Source organism: Hippocampus zosterae, chromosome 1, assembly GCF_025434085.1.
Source record: "Hippocampus zosterae strain Florida chromosome 1, ASM2543408v3, whole genome shotgun sequence".
Classification (NCBI taxonomy): domain Eukaryota; kingdom Metazoa; phylum Chordata; class Actinopteri; order Syngnathiformes; family Syngnathidae; genus Hippocampus; species Hippocampus zosterae.
In genome coordinates, this window is record NC_067451.1 from 12058693 (window position 1) to 12085783 (window position 27091).

At 42.5% G+C, this 27091-nt stretch overlaps 4 protein-coding genes across 4 annotated transcripts in view; 1 reads left to right on the plus strand and 3 right to left on the minus strand.

Annotated features, from left to right (window-relative positions):
- Positions 1–154: 154 nt before the first annotated feature.
- Positions 155–6051, minus strand: bnip1a (BCL2 interacting protein 1a). Its single transcript, XM_052053384.1, has 6 exons — positions 5948–6051; positions 4311–4403; positions 4150–4241; positions 2236–2340; positions 1447–1565; positions 155–1248 (listed from the first exon to the last, which is right to left on the minus strand). The coding sequence occupies exons 1-6, from the start codon at positions 6026–6028 to the stop codon at positions 1052–1054; spliced, it is 687 nt and encodes a 228-aa protein (XP_051909344.1). The 5' UTR covers positions 6029–6051; the 3' UTR covers positions 155–1051.
- A 399-nt stretch (positions 6052–6450) lies between these two features.
- On the minus strand, positions 6451–9190 carry atp6v0e1 (ATPase H+ transporting V0 subunit e1). Its single transcript, XM_052054050.1, has 4 exons — positions 8983–9190; positions 8451–8498; positions 6821–6922; positions 6451–6709 (listed from the first exon to the last, which is right to left on the minus strand). Exons 1-3 carry the CDS (start codon positions 9084–9086, stop codon positions 6829–6831), a joined length of 246 nt encoding a protein of 81 aa, XP_051910010.1. The 5' UTR covers positions 9087–9190; the 3' UTR covers positions 6451–6709; positions 6821–6828.
- A 1453-nt stretch (positions 9191–10643) lies between these two features.
- Positions 10644–13916, minus strand: rpl26 (ribosomal protein L26). Its single transcript, XM_052053783.1, has 4 exons — positions 13759–13916; positions 12965–13136; positions 12741–12881; positions 10644–10808 (listed from the first exon to the last, which is right to left on the minus strand). The coding sequence occupies exons 2-4, from the start codon at positions 13130–13132 to the stop codon at positions 10680–10682; spliced, it is 438 nt and encodes a 145-aa protein (XP_051909743.1). The 5' UTR covers positions 13133–13136; positions 13759–13916; the 3' UTR covers positions 10644–10679.
- Positions 13917–14543: 627 nt separating this feature from the next.
- The window catches only part of ppp2r2ba (protein phosphatase 2, regulatory subunit B, beta a), a 46412-nt gene continuing 33864 nt past the window's right edge, over positions 14544–27091 (plus strand). The window contains exon 1 of the mRNA XM_052049016.1: positions 14544–14757. Within this exon, the coding sequence (XP_051904976.1) occupies positions 14607–14757 (151 nt within the window). The 5' untranslated portion in view covers positions 14544–14606. The remainder of the gene's footprint in view (positions 14758–27091) is intronic.

A 27091-nucleotide genomic window follows, 5' to 3' on the forward strand; every position in this document is an offset into this window, starting at 1 on the left:
AAACCTCACTGAGATGTATTTAAAAAAAGAGCACAATTAAAGAAAAGTTACAGTAATGTAATTCTTCTATTTGTCTTTGCTCATTCCGGAAATGCCAGTAAGTTGCCCTTTTCTATATTGGTCTCTTGAAAGAAAAACAGTTCAGACAACCAGATGCTCTGTCAAAGTGAACCTTTCTTTATAGGAACATGTTGGAAGACGCGGGGAAACCAACTGCTTCCACTTTACATCACTGAATGACACTTAGTCGCCTCCTTTGTGTATCTTCCCACATTCAATAACTCCATGACACATCTCGACCGTCCATATACAGAGTGACTATCTCGCAAATAAATACGAGTAAATCTCAAATGACGGCAATGTGAGACTGTTGCGACGAGGTCACGCAGCTCCCCTGGTCACGCTCTCCTACGAGGTGGTGAAAAGGCAACGTCAGATAACAAATCCCCACACACCAAAAATATCTTGCACCATCACCCTCGAGCCACATTGGAGAGGGGAAAAACGGTCAGGACAGAGTTTGCTTTTCCGGGTCTTATCTGAAGAAAGACAGGGATGTGTGCTGCTGTCTCGGCCATTCACGTACGCTCACAGAGACAAAGATATGTGCGCTTTTTCAATTTGCAGGAGTAACAGGTGCAATGTGAGCCATACAGTGCAACAGGAGGAAGATTGTGTTTGAAATTTCAACAAGACTCATGAAAGAGAGAAACTGAAGGATCATCACTGTCGCATGCACATCATGGCTCGGAAAGCAGTGTTACTTTTTGAATGATTCATTTTTCAAACAAATCGATAACGTTAGGTTTATTCTTGTTTTCATTTCCCGTACTTTATGAATCTTTCGTTAGCTTTCGAGTACAGTTGTGGATTTTGTACCACCAGTGGTTTATATTGGCGCGACTTGAGAGAACAGATTGCACATACAGAAGCTTAAGACGCACATTAGGCAATAAGTTCACCCCTGTTTCGCTGCGGCGAGGTTGCATGTTGGAAATTGTTTGTGCTCACTTGGGGAGTAGTACTCGAATGCCTTCATGGCGCGTACACCTCAAAAGAAAGGAAAGAGTCTTTTCTTGAGTATGTAGAGCACTGTGGCGAGGAAGAGGGCCAGCGCGAGGAAGATGAGCAGTTTATCAGTCAGCTCCCTGCGGTTGTACTTGGTGATGAGTTTCCTCCCCAGTTGAATGGTCCCAGTCATGGTTTTAAATTCATCGTTGGTCTCTTGGATGGTCCTGGATGAAGTTGCTGGAAACGGCAGAGACGAATATTTGAATACAATGTAAAACCAACTGGCTCAAAGTCCAGGAATTCGATACTTAATCACATCATTAACTCATTCACTCCCAAAGACGTTTATAAATGTCTTTTTAGACTTGGTCCAGGATTGGCTGGTACTGAATGAGTTAACAAGAAAAAAAACAAAAGAAATGAACTCGGTCCAACCTAGTGTCGTGATCGTCTCCTCGCTCTGATTAACCTGTTGGGCCATCATTCGACTGATGCTCATCAGATTTTTTGTAATGTCTGTGGATGTCTGGGCCAGACCTTCTTTGGTGGTCTTCCTAAATAATACGATAAGAAAAGGAAATTGTGTCCATGAAACCACGATTTGAACTTGCGCTATTGCAGTAAACATCATAATGACCGTAAATGCAGTATTTGTTGAAAAAAAACCCACTTTGAATCCATAAGTGCAAAAAAGAAATAAAAACAGAACCCTCACAAACCGAGGACCCTCCAGTATTTAGATAAACAATAAACAAACGAACAACGGAATGTAGACGGCACCATTGTAATGCGAAGAGATTCGCTCGAACAGTAAGAAGCCATTATACAACTGTAAACTTTTTTCCATTTATATGACAGTGAATGACAAAAAAAAAACATAGCTTTGTTCCGTCACATGCATGTACACAATACCTACATTACATGTCCTCAAAAGTCAGTCATTTTGTTTAACTGCTATTTTCTCTCGAGACGGAGGGCCAAACTTATTTCTACACCAATACTACAGATAGGACTGTTTAAATAATACTTCAAACATTGTCTGTGCAGTATAAAATGACCCATTTGAAGTCCATTAATTGCTGTGACACAAATTTGGAGTTGACGAGCAAGAAACTGGAGCTCAATCTGTGGAATGGATTGTGGTGCTGCTGGACGAGTTTCAATGTGCTCCAGCTGAAACCCGACTCCGATGCGTTCGCTGAAAGCGACACTCTGTCCCCTCACCTCTGTCTTGCTCCGCTATCAGCTCCATTAAGCAGCGCCTGCTTCTCCATATTGTCGATTGACAATTTGCTGGCGAGGTTGGACTTCCTCCAGGTAGTCTGATTGCTGCCAAAAAAAAAACCGCACACACATCAAAGTCCCTTCAGGACATAGCCATTGGAAGGTGTGCACTGGGGCAGAAAAGTCACAAAAATTCCATTCTTTAATTTTCTGTAGTGATTGCCCCTATGTGTATACTCTTTTCCATAATAATAAAATAATAATAATAATATTAATAATAACAGGGCGGCACAATGGTAGACTAGATTAGCACAGTGCAGAGGTGTATTGTTTCGATCCCGGCTCCGTCCGGCCTTCATGTGTGGAGTTTGCATGTTCTCCCCGTGCCTGCGTGGGTTTTCACCGGGTACTCCGGTTTCCTCCCACATTCCAAAAACATGCATGGCAGGCTGATTGAACACTCTAAATCAGGGGTGCCCAAACTTTTCGGTCGAAGATCTACTTTTCGATCAACTAACCTCACGGGATCTACCCTTACCGACGTGTGCGCACACACACGCACGCACGCACGAACACACACACACGCTCGCCATGATGAGAAACAGCCTGAAACTGAGGCATGCGATGCACTTTTGTAGCCTGTTAACTATCATGGCTCAGAAGTACCATTTTAAAGACCCTCCTAGATTCCTATTCTTTGTCCGTGCCCTCGGTGAATTGTACACGAAGCAAACTCTGAATGAGAAGAATGACGCTAAAAGATAAGAGCGTAGAGAACAGCTCTGATCACAAGCTGCAATTGCAGACTGCTGAGCTCTAACAACTTCCGGTGACGTAATCAGGCGCCACCGTAAATTCAAGATTTACCTGCTTTATTTTATTTTTTTAATATTTATTTTGTGAAAATGAGACTGCTAGGATGATTAGGGTGCAGCGTACATGAACACAAAAAAATATGTTACGAACATGTACAAAGACACACAAATGGTTGTTTGTTTTTTTTCTCCTAGACACTCTTCAGATCTACTTGGGACCTGTCTTCGATCTACCGGTAGATCAGGATCTACCTAATGGGCACCCCTGCTCTAAATTGACCATAGGTGTGAGTGTGAGCCCGAATGGTTGTTCGTCTTTGTATGCCCTCCGATTGGCTGGCAACCGGTTCAAGGTGTCCCCCTCCTAGCGCCCAAAGACAGCTGGGATAGGCTCCAGCACCCCCTGCGACACTTGTGAGGATAAGCGGATTACAAAATGGGTGGCTGGATTGTTCCCATTAGGGATGCACGTGAGCTGAAGCCTATCCAAGAAACACGGCGCACCCTGGACCAGTGGCGGTTGGGGGGGGGGGGGGGGGCAACGGGGGCCAGTGCCCCTGTAGCACCGATTCTGCCCCCGCCCCCGCGGCCCCCCCCTCCGAGCGTAGATTACGCAGTCGTGCCGAGTCGAGACGCGAAAGGTGGAACTAAAGTGCGTGATTTAACATTCTAGTGGGAACATTTAGTGCGCTGCACCACTTAAAAATGAGCAGGAAAATGAGAAGCAGTCTGCAGAGAAGGAAATTACCACGACACGAGTGCTATTTGCGTGTGTGTGTGTGTGTATGTGTGTGTGCGTGTGTGCGCCTGTTTGTCTGTGTAACTTTTTAGTCTCCCTTTTTATTTTAATTTTTATTTAACAGGATCAATATATAAGCCCCAGCCCGGCCCCCTCAGTGAAATTGATCCAGAACCGCCACTGCCCTGGACTGGTCGCTGGCAGGGCACACATAGAATAACAAGCATTCCCACTCACACGCATGCTTGGACAATTTAGTGCCTTCATTTAACTTACCATTCATATTTTTGCAATGTGGCAGTAGTGTGTAGTAATTCAATAATAGCTCGGATAGATATTTCAGTTGGACAAAAAAGTTACCTCAGCATCTGTTTCCTGTGTCCTTCTACCTGACTGATCAAGGCCAGCTTGTCTGACTCTTTGTCCTGCTCCATCGCCATCTGCTCTAAATCCTGCCACAGAGACAATGAAACATAATGACATGGAACATGCAAATAGTCTGTGTTTTATGAACTTCTCACTTGTATGCGCAATCGTAGATTGTGAAAACTCTTCTTCACGTCAGCGTTGAGTTCTGTCAACTTGCTTTGAGGACCTCTGCACTCGTTAATATCCTAGCAGAACATGACACATGGCATTTTTTATCAGCAAAAGAATACAGCCTCATGCTATAATAGAACAGAGGACAAAGGTTCATTATCAAATAACAGTAAGGGATAGATCGATCCCAGGCATCCTTTATTCCATTTTTATTACTGCAACAGCGAATGTGAACATGTGAAAAAATAACAGCCAGATAGAACATAGTGGAAAAATTAAAAAAATGTTTTAATGACAGTAAACGCGTGCGTAAGGGAGTTAAATTGTTCGGGGTTGCAAATCCCTGATTTGCATGCCCTTTTATGGCGCTTCTGACCCCGTTGCGCAGCTCATGCTGCCCTGCCCTCTCTCAGCCCCATTTCCGCGCAAACGCTTATAAATAAAAACTTAACGTAAATTTTCTCTCAGCAGTTTATGAGGGGATGAGTTATAAGGCCACAATCGAGGCAATGTGTCTAAAGGGCAACCTGCACAGATAGGCACATCATATCAAACAACCGTTCACACTCACACGACCACTTATAGAGAATTTAGCATTCGCGTTGAAGTTAAACCCACACAAGTTGTATGGGGGGAGAACATGCAAACCTCACACAGTAAAGCCGGTGTCAAAATTCGAACAGCCTCAGAACTGCCGATTATCACACATCCCATTTGTTCCTCTGATATCAAGCTGGATCAACCAATTACTTTACCATAAAAGGATCATAAGAGGGCGGACGGGCAGTCCAGTCGTTAGCACGTAGACTTCACAGTGCAGAGGTACTGGGTTCAATTCCAGCTCCGGCCTCCCTGTATGGAGTTAGCATGTTCTCCCCGGGCCTGCATGGGTTTTCACCTGGTACTCCGGTTTTCTCCCACATTCCAAAAACATGCATATCAGGCAAATTGAACACTCCAAATTGTCCCTAGGTGTGACTGTGAGCGCGAATGGTTGTTCGTCTCTGTGTGCCCTGCGATTGGCTGGCAACTCGTTCAGGGTGTCCCCCGCCTAGCGCCTGAAGACAGCTGGGATAGGCTCCAGCACCCCCCGCGACCCTAGTGAAGATATAAGCCATTAGGAAGATGAAAATGAAAAAGGATGAAAAAAGATTACTGGTACAACTTATAGGGAACGTTTTAATCGTTCTGGAATATTTCGTTGTCGCTGTCGATTTAGATGAGCTGTTTCACGCAACTGAAAGCAGAAATAATTCCCAATTTAAAAAAAAAAAAAGCTCTTTACAGTTGAAATAATAGTCCATATTTTAATTCTCTCCTCTTTCATCCAAACTGCTTCAAGCAACAAAGCGTGTGACGGAAAAGTGGTTAGGACTGCACGACTATTGGAGGTTTTATGTTATGTGTTGTGTTTATTATTTTACTTTATGTTAACTGTTTTGTTAAGCGCTTTGTTACAGCTGCCGCTGTATTAAATATGCCCCCCTGCCCCCCACGTAGTTAACTCGTCATCATACAGTCGCACAAACTTCACAAAAACATCCCTGAAATGAAAAGATTATAGACCAACCATATTCTGACACGCCGCCAATTAATAACGCTAACTCAAAATTCGCACCTGAATGAGAGCCTTGACTTCCAGGTCATATTTTAATATTTCTTGCTCGCATATTCGGACGTGGACGTCGTGAGACGCCATGTTGACAATGTCACGTGACTTAGTTACGGCAAGTAAGAAGGACAATTTTACCATCGCCTTTCGTCTCGTAAGACCACCAACGTAACCCAATGTAATGTAAATGTATTTACCTTTTCGGTTATTAACTTAGTTTCAGCGGTCAAGTTAGTCGAGGAAAAACAAGTGTAACGTAAGAAAATTAAGCATTAAGCTGTATCACCTATAGTATCTATTTCTCTCTCAAAAGTGAACATATGGCATTCAGGATTTGCAATTACTGTATTATAATAAACAAAATAGTCTAATTAGCCAGCAAAACAACATCAAAATTAGCACCAAAAGAAAAAAGAAGTTGATTGAATTGTATTCTGAAGACAACCAATCTAAACAAAACAATAATGGTAATGAGTCTGTATAAAGGACAGAGTTTGAACCACAACAAATAACATTCATGGTAAGTTTATTCATATTAACATCAGCTCTAAACAATAGCATACAGAAACCAAACATTATTAAGGCTTATTTTTACATTAAAGCACACTCAGTGGGGATCAATTTTAAGAAAGGCCCTATGGAGACTATACAAGGCACGGGTTTGAGCATCAGTCTGTAAAACCAAAGGGATGAGAGTTGAAGGCATTTCAGTACTGTGGACAACAGCATGAAGTGAGGAGAAAGTGGTCCCAGACGATGCAGTGCTGTCTGTGTTGAGAGGAATTCAGAGCAAAAAGTGCACGTCATTTGAAGAACTAAGCAGTACAACTACTACACCATGCACAATATGTTGGCCTTGACATTCCAAAAGTGTTTTACCTGAGCATTTAAGACCAGTGGTAGTGCAGGTACCAGATGGCATCAGTGGACAGAGACGGCCCAAACAGTGGGTTCAGTTGGGCCAGAATGGCTATCAACCAGCTGAAGAAAAGAACACACATGAAGACCAGTGTTCGTCAATGGTGGACATTTACAACTCAACCCCTGGCCTGTGAGTTGCTCTCCTGTGTCCAGGTAATTACGTAACAAGAGCACAAACCACACTGATGGTAAATAATTTAGCAACACAAACCTTTCTTATATAAGGGCAGCACGGTTTAGATTGTCTGCCTCCCACTACTGAGTCTCCAAGTTTGAATCGTGTAGAGTTTCCATATTCTTCCCATACTTTAATGAGGTTTTCTACATGGTTTTCAGCTTCCATTCACACTCCAAAAACATGCAAGTTTAATTGAAGAGTAAATTACATTGTAGGGCGGCCCGGTAGTCCAGTGGTTAGCACGTCGGCTTCACAGTGCAGAGGTACCGGGTTCGATTCCAGCTCCGGCCTCCCTCTGTGGAGTTTGCATGTTCTGCCCGGGCCTGCGTGGGTTTTCTCCGGGTGCTCCGGTTTCCGCCCACATTCCCAAAACATGCGTGGCAGGCTGATTGAACACTCTAAATTGTCCCTAGGTGTGAGTGTGAGTGCGAATGGTTGTTCGTTTCTGTGTGCCCTGCGATTGGCTGGCAACCGATTCAGGGTGTCCCCCGCCTACTGCCCGAAGACAGCTGGGATGGGCTCCAGCACCCCCCGCGACCCTAGTGAGGATCAAGCGGCTCGGAAGATGAATGAATGAATGAATGAATTACATTGTCCATCATTGTGAAAGGTTGTTTGTCTACATGTGTTGTAACCAATGTCAGTTGTGATTGGGTGTAATAAATAAGCGCGATAGAAAATGGACAGATGGACGTTTTGTATTCCTCATAAAAAACAACTCCGGCAAGTTTTAGATTTGATTCACCCACCCACCCATTTTCCAAACCGCTTAATCCTCATGAGGGTCGCGGGGGGTGCTGGAGCCTATCCCAGCTGTCGTCAGGCAGTAGGCGGGGGTCACCCTGAACCGGTTGCCAGCCAATCGCAGGGCACACAGAGACGAACAACCATGCGCGCTCACACTCACACCTAGGGACAATTTAGTGTGTTCAATCGGCCTGTTTTTGGAATGTGGGAGGAAACCGGAGCACCCGGAGAAAACCCACGCAGGCCCGGGGCCTGGGGAGAAGATGCAAACTCCACACAGGGAGGCCGGAGCTGGAATTGAACCCGGTGCCTCTGCATTGTGAAGTCGACGTGCTAACCACTGGATTACTGGGCCACCGTTAGATTTGATTCAGATCTGCCTTTTCACAACCCCACCATTTGCATCTACGACACACAATTCCACAACTAACATGAAATATCTACCCTTATGTGGACACTTCTTCCCAGTCTTGAGCAAAGTAGTTTGTTGTGAAGTATTTTTGCGAAATAAAGACACGAGGTACTGTATATAATTGTACAAAGTAAGACTGCGAAATAAAGACACGAGGTACTGTATATAATTGTACAAAGTAAAAAAAGTCTGAGTAATTACGGACAGTGTTCGCCATGTTTAAATTCCAAAAGAGGCCGAATAATACTTACAACAAGTAGCAGCAAACAGAAGTTAACACCAGCATTGTGATTATCACTCTGTGGGGAAAAGACAATATTTAAGGACCAAACAAACAGCTCAAGGTATTAATGTAATGGTCATACTTATGGGAAGTTGCATCGTCTTTCCATGGAGAGGTTATTTATATTTTTCAATTACCGGTAATATCCTAGACATACAGTACATATGGGAAGTTGCATCGTCTTTCCATAGATGGGTTGTTTTTATTTTTCCAATAAGTTAGAGGGCACAACCTAAAAAAATGGAATGCTGACCTATTCGTAAAACAAAGAAATTAAAAAATTGAGGGGTTTAAAAGATGCGCAAGAGAAACTTTTAGTCTCCAGTGCCTAACACGGACTCTTACTAAAAGCTATTGGAAGCTTATCCACCACTAAATAGCATATACAGAGTACAAGACTAAATACTGCACGTTTTCAATTGTGATCCTACGCACAATACTAAATGTTACTTCAATTTGAAGTTAGCAATGAGCTACTGAAGTGACGCGAGCACACTCACCCTCTGTTCGGTCCTTTGGGGATAAACCAGGGCACCACTCCTCCCACTATGCCCCAAAATAAGGTCATCGTGGACATGGCGATGACAAAAGTTAATTCTGCCATGGCAGCAGTAAGTTTAGAAAGGAGAATATACAGACACAAAACTTCTGACAACTTGAAACGAGTCACCGCGTCACGTGACCATATCACGAGCGAAAGGAGGAAGTGCCAGTGCGCATGTCTAACTCAAGACCCCTGTGTAGCCAATGCACCTTTTTTAGCTTTGTAAAGTTTCCAAACACGCTCACTCACAGATTATTGGTTTCTTCTATTAAATGCATGGTCCAGATTTAAATATTCGAATTTGTCCGAGTTTAAAATCCCGCGTTAAATGAGATTGCACCCGTTTATGTTCCGCAACAACTGATATGACCACACGGAGGCGGAAATGTGCCACCAGCAGTCTCTCTGTATCGAAAGGCATATTCAATATAAGATGCGTGCATTTTCTATAGAATTTGAGACGAACGCTCCAATGTCGTACATCTAGTCTTGATAGTGTCGACTAAAGCCAAATCACTGTTGTGATGTGTCCATCATCATGATAGACCAATGTTATCACAAGTCATTCTGTATTTAAACATGTTAAACATTGTTACGATTGAGATTTGAGAGTATTTAGTCATGTAATTCAACAATACGGTTTGTATTCTTGTCAATATTTTTATGTTGTGTTCTATGCATTATTCATTCATTCATCTTCCGTACCGCTTGATCCTCACTAGGGTCGCGGGGTGTGGGGTGCTGGAGCCCATCCCAGCCGTCTCCGGGCAGTAGGTGGGGGACACCCTGAATCGGTTGCCAGCCAATCGCAGGGCACACATAGACAAACAACCATCCACGTTCACACTCACACCTAGGGACAATTTAGAGTGTTCAATCAGCCTGCCATGCATATTTTTGGAGTGTGGGAGGAAACCGGAGCACCCGGAGAAAACCCACGCAGGCCCGGGGAGAACATGCAAACTCCACACAGGGAGGCTGGAGCTGGAATCGAACACGGTACCTCTGCACTGTGAAGCCGACGTGCTAACCACTGGACTACCGGGCCACGTTCTGTGCATTATTGCTGTATAAATAAAGAAGGATTGTACTGTATATTTCATTAGGTTTTGAAAGACATTTTGGTCGTTTTTTAGTTGGATTCAAGACATTGACAGAGTCCCAGGAACCCTGAATTGCTTCTGTACAGCAGGAACCCAGTACCTTCATGTTTCACAGTTCAAATTGAACTTGGCCAGTGTATTTAGCTGACTAAGTATTCATGTGAAGCATTCTATAATAGTAACGTTGAAATGGTTGCAGTGCAAATATCCTGTATATTGGCTGACGTAAAAGCAAACACATTTGTGACCCCAAAAGGCTGTATGTCGAGTAACTTTAATGTCCACCTCTGTATTGGACATGCAAGCCATCTCATACTAGAAATGCATACCCCCTCCCCAAAGTGGAAAAGCAGCTTGATAAATACCGTTAAAGTCCAAGTCAGAAGTTCCCCTGCTTGGCAAGTACAACATGAGCTGTAAAACCTCAATCTTGTGAGAATATGGACAGGGTCCATTGCAACAATTGACATTTCTCCTTCAAATCATATCCATCAAAGAAAACAGGAGATGAACACACCATTTTATACAATTTATTGATGGCAAAAGATGTTTACTCCTGCATCTTCTCAATGGTCTCCTCCTTGTATTTGCCCTTCTCCTTTCCATCAGCGCGAGATTTGGCCTTGCGCTCCAGGATCTTTTTGCGGTCCTTGTCCAACTTTAGCCTGGTGATGACCACCTATGAGGCAAAGAAATCCGATTAGATGAGGGCCATTCAACTGATTACGACAGCCCCTTGTGTTAACATGCTGGCAAACTGCTAGCCAAGGGCTGAAATTGTGATCTGATTTGCTTGACACTGGCAAAAGGTTGAAAATAGATTCAACCCAATGACAAAGACAAGGCTGGCAATGTCTGAGTAAATGATCGTGCCAGTGCTCCTCTCCTGCTAAATTAGCTGCAGAGCGCTGCAGTTTCCAGTGACCTCAAACAGGATCAACTAGGCAGCGTTGATAAATTGCTTGCTCAGTGAAAAAATTTACAAATCATGACAGACAGCGTGCAACAAATTGTTCAGCAGGAAAATGACTCATCTCTAAGAAATGTAATTGTTAATGCAGCTTAAACATTGGTGTCCTTAATGTGTTCATTGAAAACATTACCTGCAATTGAGGAAAAAAAACACACACAGTGACATCAACAGAGACGCACAAAACCACCAAGTCATCTGGACATCATTAGTTTCACTAAAAGTGTACCAGTTTGAACAAAATTCCTCCTGCAAGGAAAATGGTGTTGTTGTATTGTTCAATTGTAATGTGTGCATCCACATCAGATATTCATCCAACTTTCTTGCACTGCACCGGAACTACCACCACACCAGCGAGCAACAGCTGGATTGCTTGCTGGATCTCATAGTGCAGAGCCCCTTCTCTAAGTCACTTAACCTCAACTCCCTGGCTACAAACAAGCAAAAGCTTTCAGAAGTATTATCATCAACAAAGGTGGGCGAGGAGTAATTAAGAGCAAAGCCACCGTGAAACATAGCCCCTCATTTATCTCATATATCTATTTGTCTATCTATCTTGACGGCAACATAAACACATAATCTACGTAGTTCGTTACAATCTAAACTAAAAACAGAAACTCAGTCTTCAAAGTAGACCTCCGCCCATTTTTTGGTTGTGTAGATCAAATTATGCTTCCAAGTAAAGCAAAACAAATTTAAAAACCAATACAAGTGCTTATTTTTGTTTCCGTTGGCACAGTGCATCGTAATTTTTTTTAATCTGAATTCACTACATTCTACATTTTAAAAAATGGCTTGGTGCTAATAGAAGAGTGAAATATGTTTACATGTGTTCCTTTTTGTGTCTCTAGACGGTGTCATAGTATTAGTGCAACTCTGAATAGTGTTATGGCTTTTGGTTCCATATAAAATTGCACGAAACATTTACAGCCAAAAATGTTAAGGCCAAAATCTCGCCTGTAACTTAAGTTGCTCCATCATTTATAAACATGTCCAAAGGAATGGTAGAAGCTGCAAAGTTTGAGCAAAATTGAATGTACTAGCATGCCTGTGACTCTCGCGAGGAAAAGCGGTTTGGATAATGGATGGATGCACGTACTGTAATAAATTCAGGTTTTAAGCAACTGATGGGTATATAATAAAAACTGCTTGCTTGTCCACTAATCATCACTACTCCTGGTGCTTAATTGGCTACCAATGTAATTATTTGTGGTAATGTAGAATTTTAACTGAGTTGCGTACAGTAAAATATATGAATATTAAATTTGTTTCTACAATCATTCATAATCACTTGCACTCTAATTTTGACAGTTAAGTTCATACTGTGGTATACACTGCTGCCGTCAAGCAATTACATTTGTCCTACGACATGAATGCTAGGCCATATCGGAGACGATGCTCTTGCACTCCCATCTGATGTTATCAAGTATGAGAGTCCAATTACACAAATAAACACCTCAAGGAACATCTGTAGTGATTTAGATGATCCACAATTCATAAACCGTATCTCTTTCAGATCTCAAGTCCGACTTCTCAGTTTCCCATACTACTGTTCGGTGCATAACAGAAAACATTCAAGCACTGACATTCATCTCATATGCACTTGAACAAGTACAAATATTTCACAGAGAAAGCTTTCACCTTGCTGGGATGAATGCCAACGTGGACTGTAGTTCCGTTGGCCTTTTCTCTCTGCACACGCTCAATGTAGATGACGTACTTCTTCCTGTACACCTGGACCACTTTGCCAATCTGTTGGCCTTTGTAGTGTCCACGGACAACCTGAGGGTGGCAAAGCAAACCGTTGGCAAAGCAAATCAAGACTAAGTATTTTTCTTGACAATAGTCAAGCTTGATTTCTATACCTGGACTTCATCATCTTTGCGGATGGGCATGGACCTGACGTTGTACTTCTGACGGAGCTCCTTGGACAAGGGGGAGGACATTATCTTTCTCCTGATGTGTGAGGGAGCATTGAAGTGCCTCTTGCGGTTCTTGCGGCGGGAAGATGTTACAAACGGGTTCAGCTTCATGATGCTGTTAAACAAAAGACAAACACAACCTAACTTGACACCTTTTCGACAGTATAAGCCAGACAAGTAGTCATCATTGAGTTCAAATGGTCGCAAACATTGGTTCACGCAGTCACGTTGCGCAGTATCCGAGCAGATGTCTGAATTGAAAGGATCAAAACAGTACCACCCCCGGATTTCTGGTTAACATACTGTCGACAGATTGCAGAGGTTCGAAAAGCAGCAATTATAGCTGGCTTCATATTCCGTGTTAGCATGTTAGCATAACAGACAACGCAATCAAGGGGGTGTACTGGTTCTTTCTTTCGCATAATAGAACAACCCGGAAATCAGACGACGGAATTACAGCGTCACTTAGTCCGAATGCATCATCATTTTTCTTGCTTTCAGGTTTTAATCACGTCTGTGAGCGTTGATAACATGTGGCTCATTGAGGGACGCTCAAGGAGGCGCTAGCAGCAGACTTAGTCATGCAGTAATCGTTCATGAATTTCGCAACAATATGGGTCTTTATGTGACGATTGTAATGCTTAGAGGGCTCTACGGCATTTTATTTAGTAAAATAGAAGTGTTTTCAACATGGATGGGACGAGATTCGCAAGTGAAACGGTCGCTACAAATCTTACCCTGCCGTGTACTTCTATATGGCCGGCGGAAAAGAGGATGGAGAACTACTTCCGTTGGCATTAGTTCACACTCAAATCTCGCGAGATCCGACGCGGAATTAATCATAAACACAATCCAGCATTTTTCCCGATTAAATCCATTTAGCTTGAATTTGTGAGTTTACTAATAGTGATTAATGGTAAATAGCACGCAAGGACCTGTGGTTATCTTCTCTGCTTTATTTTTACGTTGGATCGTGTTGTGCATGTACTGAGTTTAGACACGAAATATCACCACAAGATAGCGCTAGAACGTACTAATGTACAATAATAAACTCGGAATAAGTGTGTATGATTCATCAAGTTTGATTTAGTACCATCTGAATACGCGGTCACATCAATAAAACTAACAATGACAATAACAAACGTAAATAAACGTACATTCTATCTATCTATCTATCTATCTATCTATCTATCTATCTATCTATCTATCTATCTATCTATCTATCTATCTATCTATCTATCTATCTATCTATCTATCTATCTATCTATCTATCTATCTATCTATCTATCTATCTATCTATCTATCTATCTATCTATCTATCTATCTATCTATCTATCTATCTATCTATCTATCTATCTATCTATTTATTATAGTTACACAGCAATTTTCTTCCTGCGTAAGACGTCATACAACACTGGGTCAAGTCCGGTCGCAGTTCCACCTCTCCGGCTGAAAGGGGGGAAAGAAGGAGGGGGCGTTGGCGTTGCTGTCGTAGCGCCCCCCCCCCCCCCCGCCCCCCGTCATGGACACATCGAGCGACCCGCAGGCAGCATCCCACTGATTCTTCTCTGGCTGGCTGTCTTGGATGCAGTGCGCATGTGGAGCCTGCGAGCAAACACTCCACACCCGTTGGCAAGCCCCGGAGAAGGAGGAGAAGATGAAATGTTTTTCCCGTTACCTTCCGTACATCTTCCGGCCACCGAGCACTATCCTGTCGTCCAGTTGTCACACCGAAGGTAGGTTGGGACACGAAGAGGATCTGTAGGAAGCTTGTTAGTTGTTTACTTTGTGACATACAATATTTGGTCATCTGTACCTCTTGCTGCACAAGTTGCAAGCGACTGCGGATTCAAAACCAGAAGGAGAAGTTGTAGGGACATCTTTGAATGGAAGTGTGTGGTGATTCTGTCATGCTTGAAAATGACTTCATTGTGTTTGTTTTTCTGAAGACCAAGGTGCATTTTCTCTTATGTGGTGTTTGCAGCATGTCAAGAGGGGTAGCAAATACCTTCCACCACTTTGAGTCACACTCAGATAATTTCAGACTGCTAATAGACCTTCTCTTACTCAGTGGTAAATTGCACAAACAGGAATGTCAGTAAAGTGTTTAGGCAAAGTTGAAATTGTGACTATGTCGTCAAATCCAGAACAGGTCTTCAATGAACCTAAAGACAACGCTTTAGTTGTCATGAATTGTAAAAATGAATCGTTTGTCTGTATGTGCTCTGCAAATGTTTGGCAATCAGTCACGGTTGTACCTCGTCTCTTGTCCGAAGTCAGCCGAGATAGGCTCCAACTCACCCACGACCTTTATAGTGGTATATAGAAAATGGATGGACGCAAGTTCATAATGGCAGACAGTTCATCCAGCTGGTGACTGTACTGTCAGACGGTTCAGCCCGCGAGGGTATCAGTGTTTACTATAAGCAGCTGATGACTAGGTCATCATGTGGAGACTGGGCCATTGCATTATTTAGTTTTGCATGGTTGCCCTCCTTCTAGTACGCTCTGCCCTCCGGAAGAAAGAGTGATGCAGTACAGTATGTGTTGTCCAAAGCCTCTAGTCTACACTACAAGACGTGTAAGCCATCGATACAAGTTCACTCGAGAGTATGTTTTTGGGTTCTGAGTTCAAGTCATGTTCATTACATGCTCATCTGCACCCCAACCAACATAGAGCTCTGCACAACAAATGTTGACACACATCACATGTCGACAAGCACCAGCCACAGCATATGTTTGCCTGTCAAGTCTAGTTTTTGATTGAGATGTTCAGACAGATGTCCATTTAACAATTGACAGTGTTAAATTTATTGCTAATACTCGCTAATACTCTATTTGGCTTGAGGATTTGAGTTATCAGAGTCTATGCTGCACAGTAAGCATAATCTTCGCAGAAGTGCCATCAAGCTTGTTATCTTGGGCGACACTCACAACAACAGAATTGTACTCTGCCACAAATGTTTTCGATTTCAAAGTTTGAAAGATAAATTGAGAAAATCAATAAATTGAGAAAATCAGTCACTAATAGCATGGTTGTGGTTATTTGCCTTTTATGCAGGCAACGTGGCTTCAGTTCTCACTCGGTGTGATTTTGAGTGTGAATCGTTGTCTGTATTTATGGGGCCTACGACTGACTGATGAACAATCCAGGGTCTAATCCAGGGGTGGGCAAACTACGGCCTGCGGGCCCGTTGGTCTTTTTAATCCGGCCCACCGAAGATTGGTGCACAATTAAGGTTTGATTCCATTCATTTCGTTTGGACTTGTAATGACAGATATTTCAACACGAGGCAGCGTAGTTACTTCAAGTTGCAGAGCACAGGGAGGGAGGGGAAGACGAAGAAAGAGGGAGAAAGTAATGACCATGGAAGGGAAAGTGATATGTATCTGATTAAACGAAGCGGGTAACAAAGTACGAAACATTCAGGAGACGCCTGGAGTCGGAAAGACTCAAACCTACAAGACTTCGAAAAACAAGGAAGCGATTCTTACTCAGTCCGATTCTGGCCATTTCCATGCTCAGAGTGAATTGCTTGTGGCTCGAGTAAATGAACATTTCCTAGAATGGTTTGATTGTTATCATGTTAAAAACTTTCCGCAAACTGGACCGCTAATAAGAGTCGGAGAGCAGTCAAATGTGTAGAGCGTGAACAACAGGGGGCTCAGTACACATCCTTGAGGAGAACCGGTGCTGAGTGTGATGGTGGAGGAGAATGTTACATTATTACTGGCATACAAAGACATTGTGCTATCTTCTTTATTTTCTATTTCTATTTCTAATGTTTGGCCCGCCCCTCCACAATATTTTCTGCTTCTCATTTGGCCCCCCCGGGGAAATAATTGCTCACCCTTGGTCTAATCTAAGGAAGTAAGACACACAAATCTCTTGCTTCGGCAAACAATGCCGGTTCGAATTTCACGTAGAGTATTTGCCACACCAAGTTTGCAGGAACTTTTTTTTGAAGGTCCTTTGCTTTTTTTTTTTTTTTTTGCTTTTGCTTACTGCTTGCTTGTTCATCAAATAATGATAAAGTGACCCTCTGGGATGTGACATTTAACTGTACAATACTGTATGTGGGATGGCTTTGTTTTACAAACAGTCTCTGGATGTTATGAAAAGGTGCCAACCCACTCGACATTCACTTGCTCAAGATGACCGATGTTTCTCCACTGCTATCCAAATAGAGGAATAAGAAGCAGTTAGCCACGGAAAGCAAATGTGAGCTGTTGACTCTTGGAGTGAAACCTTGTGGAGTATAATGACACAGCAGATAACCTTGGAAATGCCAGGTCCCTGTACGCACACTTCTCTATAATGTGTATGTATGTGTGTGTGCGTGTGTGTGTGTGTGTGTACGTGTTTATGTAAGAACAAAAAACACTCCCACAAATCAAAGCACGCACGGCTGTTAGTTAACACCTAAATTTGGGATTCCCGGTGTGATCAGACCTACCAAGCTTGATAAAACTTATTTATGTAACTTCAACCCCACCCCTGACCTCTCTTCCCCACCCATTCCCCACTCCAACGTGTGCTCCACCATTTCTCAGCATTTATGCCCACTCCAGCTGAGCAGAGTTCGCCCCCGGGAAGATGAGTGTGCAGTTACCCTGTGAGTGGAAAATGCATTACATAATCTTGGTTGTCGACCACATTGTTCCCCATTTATTGGGACGCCCGGGATGTGCTGGCAGCACATGCTGTCACCTGGGTTCTCAAAAACACACACACACACACACACACACACACACACACACACACACACACACACACACACACACACACACGCACACACACACACACACACACACACACACACACACACACACACACACACACACACACACACACACACACACACACACACATCTTTGTTTTTGTTTTTTATTTTTTGGGGCGGGTTTGTTTTTGGTCCACGCTTCCTTCGTTTCTCCCATTTCGGGTCAGCGCATTCAGTCTGGTGTGACGGATTTAGTCTTTCTGCTTTTCGATGGCTATGTCCTGTTTTAAATGAGTGAGAGAAAATGGGTATTCACACCAGTATCTGTGGTACGTTGTCATGTCCCGCATCATCAATCAATCATTTCTGCCTCGATGTATGAAGGGTCATCAAAAACAGTGACACATTATTCCATCACTGCAACAGATGTGTTGCAAGGAAGTTTTTTTTTTTTTTTGATAAATGACTTCCAGTGACATTTTGGTGCCCCCGTGTCAGGACTTGTGGGATTCTGTTTGCAATTTCTTGTATAACATAATTTTGTGAGTAAGCTTGAGTGAGATTTTTCAGCAGTGTGGGGAGGGGTGGCGCTGTTCTCATGCTTTAGGCAAGTTATTCTGTCAGACTCCCACTTGACAGTCAAGTATATGTAGCGCGATGCTTGCAAACACACACATAAGCAATGCATGTCCCCATACATAACCTCTGTGATGCAGTTTGAGCAGCGATACTTGAGGGTAGACAGGATTTAGTTTCCATGCTCAACTATGGGGAACATTAATAATCAATTGGTTGATTAATAATAATAATAATAATAATAATAATGCTCTTGCGACGCGGGGGCCCAGTCTCATTCGGCTGGGTCGTCGCAGTGCGTAGAGCCGATCAGCTTCACCAGGGTCCGCCAATGACCACGGTCATGGGCCAGGTCCGCTGCATCCTCCAGGGTAAGGCCCTGGTGTTTGAGATCTTATCTGATGACATCAAGCCATCTGGTGTTGATGATGTTAATTGGTTGATTAATTGTTTCAAATATTATTTATCATATATTATATTTTGTTTTTCGATTGCAGAAAATACTGTCAAGTCTACCATCCGTCCATTATCTTTAAACCTTATCCTGTGCGTGCAGTTGAACATACCCAATTGTATTTTTAAACATTTGATTAAAGGTGATCTAAGTGCCCCTGTGAATGGTTAAAAATAAAAAAAGACCATATATTGGACAGTAGTTTTCTTAATCTCATGAACATCATGATGAAAAGTCAAATGCAACATTAATTTAATATTGAAAAAAATCAAGGAGATTGATTGTGCGGGCTTTGTGGAAGGTGGGTTGTCATCATGCGTGCCGTGCAGTCATGATGTGATTTTAATGGGCTCAATCTAGTATCCAAAGCCCATCAGGTGAATCTCACGAGGGAGCTGAAATGTCCGTGAAAACACAACAACAAGGTACCGGCGTTTTTCTCTCACGGCGCTCATCTGCAGTCTCACGTTACCGCAAACACTTCCTGCTCGGTCTCTTGCAGCGAGCTGACATGAAAACAAGGATTGATATGAGCAGTCACAGTATCAACGTTGACTCCCCTCACTCACTGGAGACCCTGCATGGTTACAATAAACACTGATGCAAATTTTACAGTCTCCTTAACCTGGCTATCACAAAACTTGAATTGTGCAATTCTATTTTTAAATCCTCTTATTTAACTTGATGGTGCAGTTCAGCCTTAGTGATCTCCTTTGTTCCAACATTGAGTGTGCTCCTCTCAGTAGCTTTATCGTGGGACAGAGAGGCTCCTTATCGAACCGGACTGCTGAGCCTGACAGTCTGCAGCATAGACACCACGACTATTGAGAGTGAACTTTATATATAGAACACCAGGATGTGCACCCCCTCTCCCTGCCCATCTGTCTTCGTGATTTTATGAAAGGTTCTGATGGGGTGAGCGAGACAAGTTGCTGCTTGCTGTTTAATATTTTTTGCTTCTTCATTAAAAAACAGCTAAGTCAAAGGAGGGGCATCGTAAACTTGGACACGATGGCACAAGTATTTCAATGTAATCATCTTTTAGTTTGAAAAGAAATTTACAACAAATTGTGTTGTTGAAAAGAATTTGAATTGAAACAGTAAAGTAGATGAGTTGTGGAAAGAGTGGTCTGTCTCTCAGTGGAGAGATGCAGGGTTGGAATCTTGTTTCTGGCCCATGCCTGGAAGTCGCGTGTTCTTTCCCGTGTTTCCTTTCACATTCAAAAACATGCGTAGGAGAACTCGAGTGAAGACTCACAATTGTCCTTATTAGTTAGAATGTGACTGTGAATGCAAGTTTGTGTATATGTACCTACCCTGTGAATGGCAAGGGACTTGTCCAGGGTGTCCCTTGCCTCTCGCCCAAAGTCAGATGGGAGAGCCTCCAGCTCACCCATGACCCAAATTAAAATGGATTTTGATTTCCAGCTTTTACACTTGGACAGCATAGCGGAGTAGTGGTTAGCACGTCTGCCTAATTGCTTCAGTGGTCTAAGCTTTGAACCTTAACTAAGGCCTTCCTGTGTGCTCCGACTTTCTTCCACATTCCAAAACCATGCATGTTTGGTTAACTGGAGATTTTAGATTGCCCGTATGTGCGAATCTGCATGGAAATGTTTGTGTATATTTGGTTTAAAATTTTGTGGCGACTAGTCCAGGGTGTACCGAACTCTAATTGTGCTTCCCCAAATGGAAAACATCTAGTATTGAGTAGAATATAAAGTGTGGCTGATGTTTATGGTAAACAAAATACACACTATACAATCATTTATTCTCATTTAATAAATCTCCCTGAGTAACTATGGATGAATAAGAACACAATAAAAAAGGATCATTCCAAAAACATTAGATGAGCATATGGCAGCTCACTTTCAGAGATTTCCCTGGGGAGGAAAGAGACGGTGGGCTCAGTGTCACATTTCAAATGATCAGATCATCAGCAGGGTCTGGAGTAGCTGGATTCTGATCCTGATTATTTCAATCAGGTCTGTTGCAAAAGGGAGACATGGAAAACATCTTGGAAACCGGACCGCGGGGAACAGCACTGAAGGCGCCTTTCTTAGGGGACTCAAGTAGAAATGGGCAATTTCAAAATGAGGGACATGAGTGCCCTAACTCAAGCCGGACACAACACGAAACAATACATCTTTGAAACAAGCCCCTGAAAGAAAAACCAGAAGTGTAATTTGAAGTGAGTTAATGCTGTCAGCTTGCAAACTCAGCTGCACCTATTGGGGTAATGGCAACATTCCATCTTTGACTTTTAATGCTTTTTTTCCCTTCCTTAACACAATTTTCAGTCTGAAAATAGCCTTGCAAAGTCATCACTCCTCTGTTTGCACGGAATAACCTCAGTGTAACGGGGTCAATATGGATCAAGAGTAAAATCATGGCCTGGAAAAAGGAGGACTACGCATAGAAAGAATGTACGGTACTTTTATTTGGCTGCCGTGTCAGCACCATGGGCAGTGTGGAGTTTGTGATTGTGGATTTTTATATCACTTAACATGGCAAAAATCAGTGGGTGGGGGGTGGGGGGGGGGCACAATAACAACTGTGATGCATTAGATAATTTTTCCCCCTCTATTGGGTCAAAGTCAATATGAACATGTGTCCTGTGGTGTGAGATGTTTTTAGAAGGACTAGAATAATTGAGTACCCACAGAGACTTCTTTCTTTTTTTTTCCGATCTGTTTGAAGATCTGGTATACTTTTTACATCCTCTGACATGATATTTTCCAATCTGTCATTTACATTAGGTAAATACTGTACATCAGAGAATTTCCTGTCTGTGTCCAACTTTGCAGGCTGCATTCTCTGAAGGCCACATTTTTGGCCTCGTGACGTCACTTCCAGTGCAACTCGACTGCACGTGGTTTCCAAAGAAAGACAATTCGCAGGCTGGCTCCTTCGACACCTTCAAAAGGAGCTTTTGAAGGTGTCGTTTACAATGTTTACATTTTACAATGCATCATTGTAAACTGGCTTGCTTTACCATTGCAACAAAAAAAAAACCACACAGGCATTGGGAAAGCTGACTGACAAAAACAGAAGGTCCTGAGGTAGCAACACTTCAGATTGTAAGCAAAACACCCAAACCGCATTCCACAACATGCTGCTGAGCAGCATCTCTTGTCAAATTTTCACTTTATTTTTTTTTACTCTGATATCAAGATTGAGTTTATTGGTACAACGTATCTGTTAGCAAGTGTGTAGGGCGTACAGTATTTTGACTAAAGTGTAATTGGAGTTGGCCTCCCAAGAGAGCAGTAAATAGCACTTAAGTGATTTGGGTGACGGCGCATTGTGGCGAGAGGGTATTTCACTCAGCCCATCTGGCTGACTCAAATGTGCTCGTGAGTCTACAGGCGAGATAGTTGAACAGAGAGAGGTAGAGATGGATGTTGGGGCGGGGGTGTGGGGGAAGAAGATTTAAGGGAGCAAGAGTTGAAGGTTGAGCTTGGCTGTGGCACACTGAGCTGCCTCCTTCCATACCAAGCACTTGGCGCCGGCCTATTAACTCCCACCTGCTGCCTCTTTTATTGCTCTTTTTCTGGCTTTCTTTTGCTTCGTAGGTTCACTCCTTATCGTCATCATTCTCTCGGTCTCTGCCTCCTCACCCTCTATCTCTCTTTTGCTCATTGACAATCTTTTCGCCAGTCTATCCGCTTGTACAGAGGGTTGATGGGATCGGGTCAGGGCTTCCAGGTTACCATAGTGATGCTTTGTGTCCAGATGTCATTAGTATTGACAATGTGCAACTGGGCCAAGCTGTTCTGGCACTGGGGTTGTTTACTGTTTACATTCACTAAAAACATTCATTTAGATATTTGTACATGACAATGTATAGTGTCATGAAAAGGCATTGGCTCTCCTCCCGAATTCTGACGTACTTCCCATAATTTACATATGTTAATGTTTAAGATCATCATCCATCCATCCTTTCATCCATTATCTGTGACCCACTTTATCCTCGCGAGGGACGCGGGTGTGCTTGACCCTACCCCAAACCATCTTCGCGGAGCAGGTGGGGCATACCCGTATCTCAGACATGTCCAAAGTCCGGCCCGCGGGCCAAATCCGGCCCGCGGTCGAATTTCATCCGGCCCTCGGCCCCTGTCATAAAATCAGTGCCGTCTGGCCCGCAGGTTGGGCGCAATGGAACACGTGTTGCATTGACTGAGGTCTCGTAGCTGGTGAGTGATGTTTCATGATGCTTCCCTCTAGTGGCTAAATGAGTAATAGCATTCACTAAATGAGTAATAGCATTTAGACACTAGAGGGCATCACTCACGAGTTAACAAGACATCACTCCGTGTTTATATTGACTGATATGTCATATTTCAAATGATCCTTGCAGTTGTGGATATGTGTATTGCTTGTTCATTTCCCTGTTGTTCGAGTCAAAGGTTTTGTGACTATTGAAAAGTCATGGTGATACATTTTATGTTCCAAATCAATCAATTTGCACTCAGTAGACTTCTGTTTAAGAAAAAGTCAAGTGAATAAGCAGTTGCATGTGATATACCTGTTTCAAATGAACCAAAAGAAATTCTTAAGATTGTTGAAATTAAAATAAAAATCGAAATGTGAAACAGACTGGCTTACTAAAATTTGTTGAACAATATTGTTGTTCAATGTCAAGTCAAGTCAAGTCAACAGTATTTATAGAGCACTTTCAAACAGCCATCGCTGCATACAAAGTGCAATGTAAAGAATGTCAGCCAAGGTCGGCCCCCCGACATTTTACCACATAAAATCTGGCCCCCTTGGCAAAAAGTTTGGACACCCCTGCCGTATCTGGTTGGCAGTCAATCGCAGGTTTGTGCTCATCAAACAAATGGAAATATCAGAGCAAAAATAACCCAAGTAAACACACACACACATACACACAAGAATGGTCAGGGGGTAAAATGATCGCAAAGTGCCCAGCCAATTGACATTGCAGATCTGTGATCACCCTGGCCAACTTTACATCTTACCAGGGACTAAGAAGTTTATATCAGCAAATAATCCGTACCGTGCGGCTAGAGGCGCAGCAAATATGGATTTGTAATTGATACTGCGTCACATCATGGCTTACCAAATGACTTCTGTTGTTCTCGGCCAATAGGACGCGCGCGCGCACACACACACACGCACACACACACACACACACACACACACACACACACACACACACACACACACACACACACACACACACACTGTATTGTCAAATGTACTACAGTACAACAGTCGTAGTCTAGAAGTGTATGTTGTAATACTTATTTTCGCCAGAGGGTGGTGGTCCAGGATCACTTGATTTTGCTCAGCCGTCCCTCCCGCTTTTTGTGTATACGCGTGTTCAAATGTGATGCTGAAAATGATCGAATTATGAAAGTGAAATATGCCCTCACCCCGCCAATGACTCATACAGTTACCAAATAAGGAGCTCCTTTGTTATATCTTTGATAACAGAAGTCATAAACGGCTGTATTTAATAAGTGGAGTTACAAAAATTAATGACACATTTCATTGTTTTCACGTTATGTTAACGAGACTCCCCTTTGGCATCCCCTTCCTACACACGTTTATGATAAACGCACTGGAGTTTGCATATGTTTTCTTCAAAATATACAAAAATGATAAACAAATAAGAATACACCACCAGCAAATGAAAACATGGAAACAATGCAAACAAATGCATATTAAAGAATATAATTTTCATTGTACATGTGTACAAAAATAAAAGTAAAAAAAATAAATAAAGAAACCTCCATCATTATCCCCTTTGCACCAATTTTGGCTTTGCTTCTCAGCAAGCTCTCTCTCATGTTCAGCATTAGAATGTAAACGTACCGTCATTGAAGTGTTCCCTCCTGGCCTTCCGAGATACAAAATTGTCTAAATAATTCTTGTTTGGTGCAATGTGGATGACTGTCAGATCTACGTTTTCTCATTGAGGCCACTTTTAACCTGTCTTGAGAAAATCAAGACGTGGATGGCACAACATTTCTTGAATTTCAATGAAAAGAAGACAAAGGTTATGGTGTTTGGTCCCAGTGGCCCTGATACATCCCATCATGCAGACTCGGGCCCCCTGGCTCCTTATCTTAAGGCAACAGTCTTGAACTTGGGTCTCAAACTGGACAGCGATTTTAAATTGGACCGGCAAATTGGTGCCTTTGTGAAATCCAGCTTCTTTCACCTTAAGCAGCTGGCTAAAGTAAAGCCTCTCCTTCTCAAGAGGTCTTTAAAACAGTCATTCATGCCTTCGTCACATCCTGGCTGGATTACTGTAATGCTCTTTACTTTGGAGTCAGACAATCCTCCATGAAGCATCTCCAGTTGGTCCAGAATGCTGCTACTCGCCTCTTGACTGGGCCTCGTAAGAGGAAGAACTTAACTCCTACTCTGGCATCCCTTCACTGGCTCCCTAAGCATTTTCGAGTTCTTTTTAAGATCCTATTATTTGCGTTCAAATCTTTAAATGGTGTCGCTCCACCTTACCTCTCTGAGCTCCTCCGGCCCTACACACTTGCCCCGGTGCCTCAGTTCTGCGGACCAGACATTATTAGAAGTACCAAGAACTAAGCGGAGGGTTGGTGGTGGTGGTGGTGGGGGGGGGGGGGGGGGGGTGTTCGAGCCTTTTGTGTTGCTAGTCCCTCTTTTTGGAATGACCTCCCACTGAACGTTAGGCAAGATCCTCGCTCATGCCCATCTTTAATACCATCTTAAAATTCATTTTTATTCTTTGGCTTTTGACTTAGCATGAGAATATATTTTTTGTTTTACTGCGTTTATGCCTTCTACTCTCCTTGTTACTAATTTCTTGGTTTATTGTTTGTTGTATGATTTTATTTTTTATTTTTTGCTCCATGTACAGCACTTTATATAATGATACCAGTACAGCGGTGGTTGTTTTAAAGTGCTCTATAAATAGAATTGAATTGAGTTTAGTTGAGTTATTGTAATATGGTTGACCACACGTAGGTTTTTATTAATATGAGCGTTGAAAAGGGATTCTCTGTCTCTCTCAAATTGAGGCACGGTGATATGAAGAGGGAGCGCAATTCTAGGGCTGCTCCGGAGGGCTACTCCACAAGGAGGCGCAAACACACCATACAAACGCCAATGATGTTTCGGTTGACCTTTTGTTTCCGTTGCTGCTTCGAACGATGAACAACTGTTGTCGCCCTGTGCGCCACCCATTTTGTACTTGACACAAACAGCCACAGCAACCCAAAATACTATTGTTCAGCTTATGTCAATACGAGATTTGTCAAATACATACATACATACAGTACATAAATACATACATAATGAAATAAGATCGTATTTAAAAAATGAAGAAAAGTGCAAACCAGATTTTCTATCAAACTAGAAAAAAACCAATACCCAAATTCATTGAACAAAAACGATGAAGTAGGTGGTCCATAACTGGCCTTGAATTTGTGCAGTAAGCATTAACCCCCCCCCCCCCCTCTAAATTCTTCAAAAACGCTGGGAAATATTCAGCATGGAAAATAGAAGGAAATGTGGAAAAAATTCCTGGAAAAATCGGAATATCTCCATATTTTATATGAAATTGCCCCTCGATACCACTTAATCTGAACTGTAGGGTTTCAGGTTTGGAGTCTAGCCCATCTGAATTTTTAGGAAGAAGCGAGGTACATCCTGGACTGGTCAACAGCCGTTCGCAGAGCACATAGAGACAAATAAACAAGCTTCAAATAAAATTGGAAGCATGTCATTAGAGTGCAGGAGAAAGCGTGCATACCCTGCAAAAACCCACACAAGCACGGGAGACTGGAGCCTATATTTGAACCTGAAACCTCAGAACTGGATAAAACACTATCTACCATTTTGCTGTACAACCTACTTGTTTACAATAATAATAATAATAATAATAATAATAATAATAATAATAATAATAATAATAATAATAATAATAATAATAATAATAATATTAATAGTAATAATAATAATAGACACTTACTATGAGACGTACGAATCATTTTTGGCATATCAATGCATTGTAGTTTGGTGCGAGTTCTATAAAATTATGGGAAATCGGGTTTTATGGCTTTCTTTTTACTTTTGCCGTGACGATTGTACATGAGGCAATATTGTCAACAGACATCCAAGATGACAAACACTCAGATGGACAAGCCATTGCTGCAAGCAATTCTGCTCACACTCTGCTATGTTTCAAATAATCAGTCCCTGAGGTTACTTTGCCCCGGTGATCCCTCATGCCAGATCAATAACATGAGCAATAAAAATAAAATCCTCTCCCTGCGACAATCTGTTTCTTTGAGCCTTTGACACGCT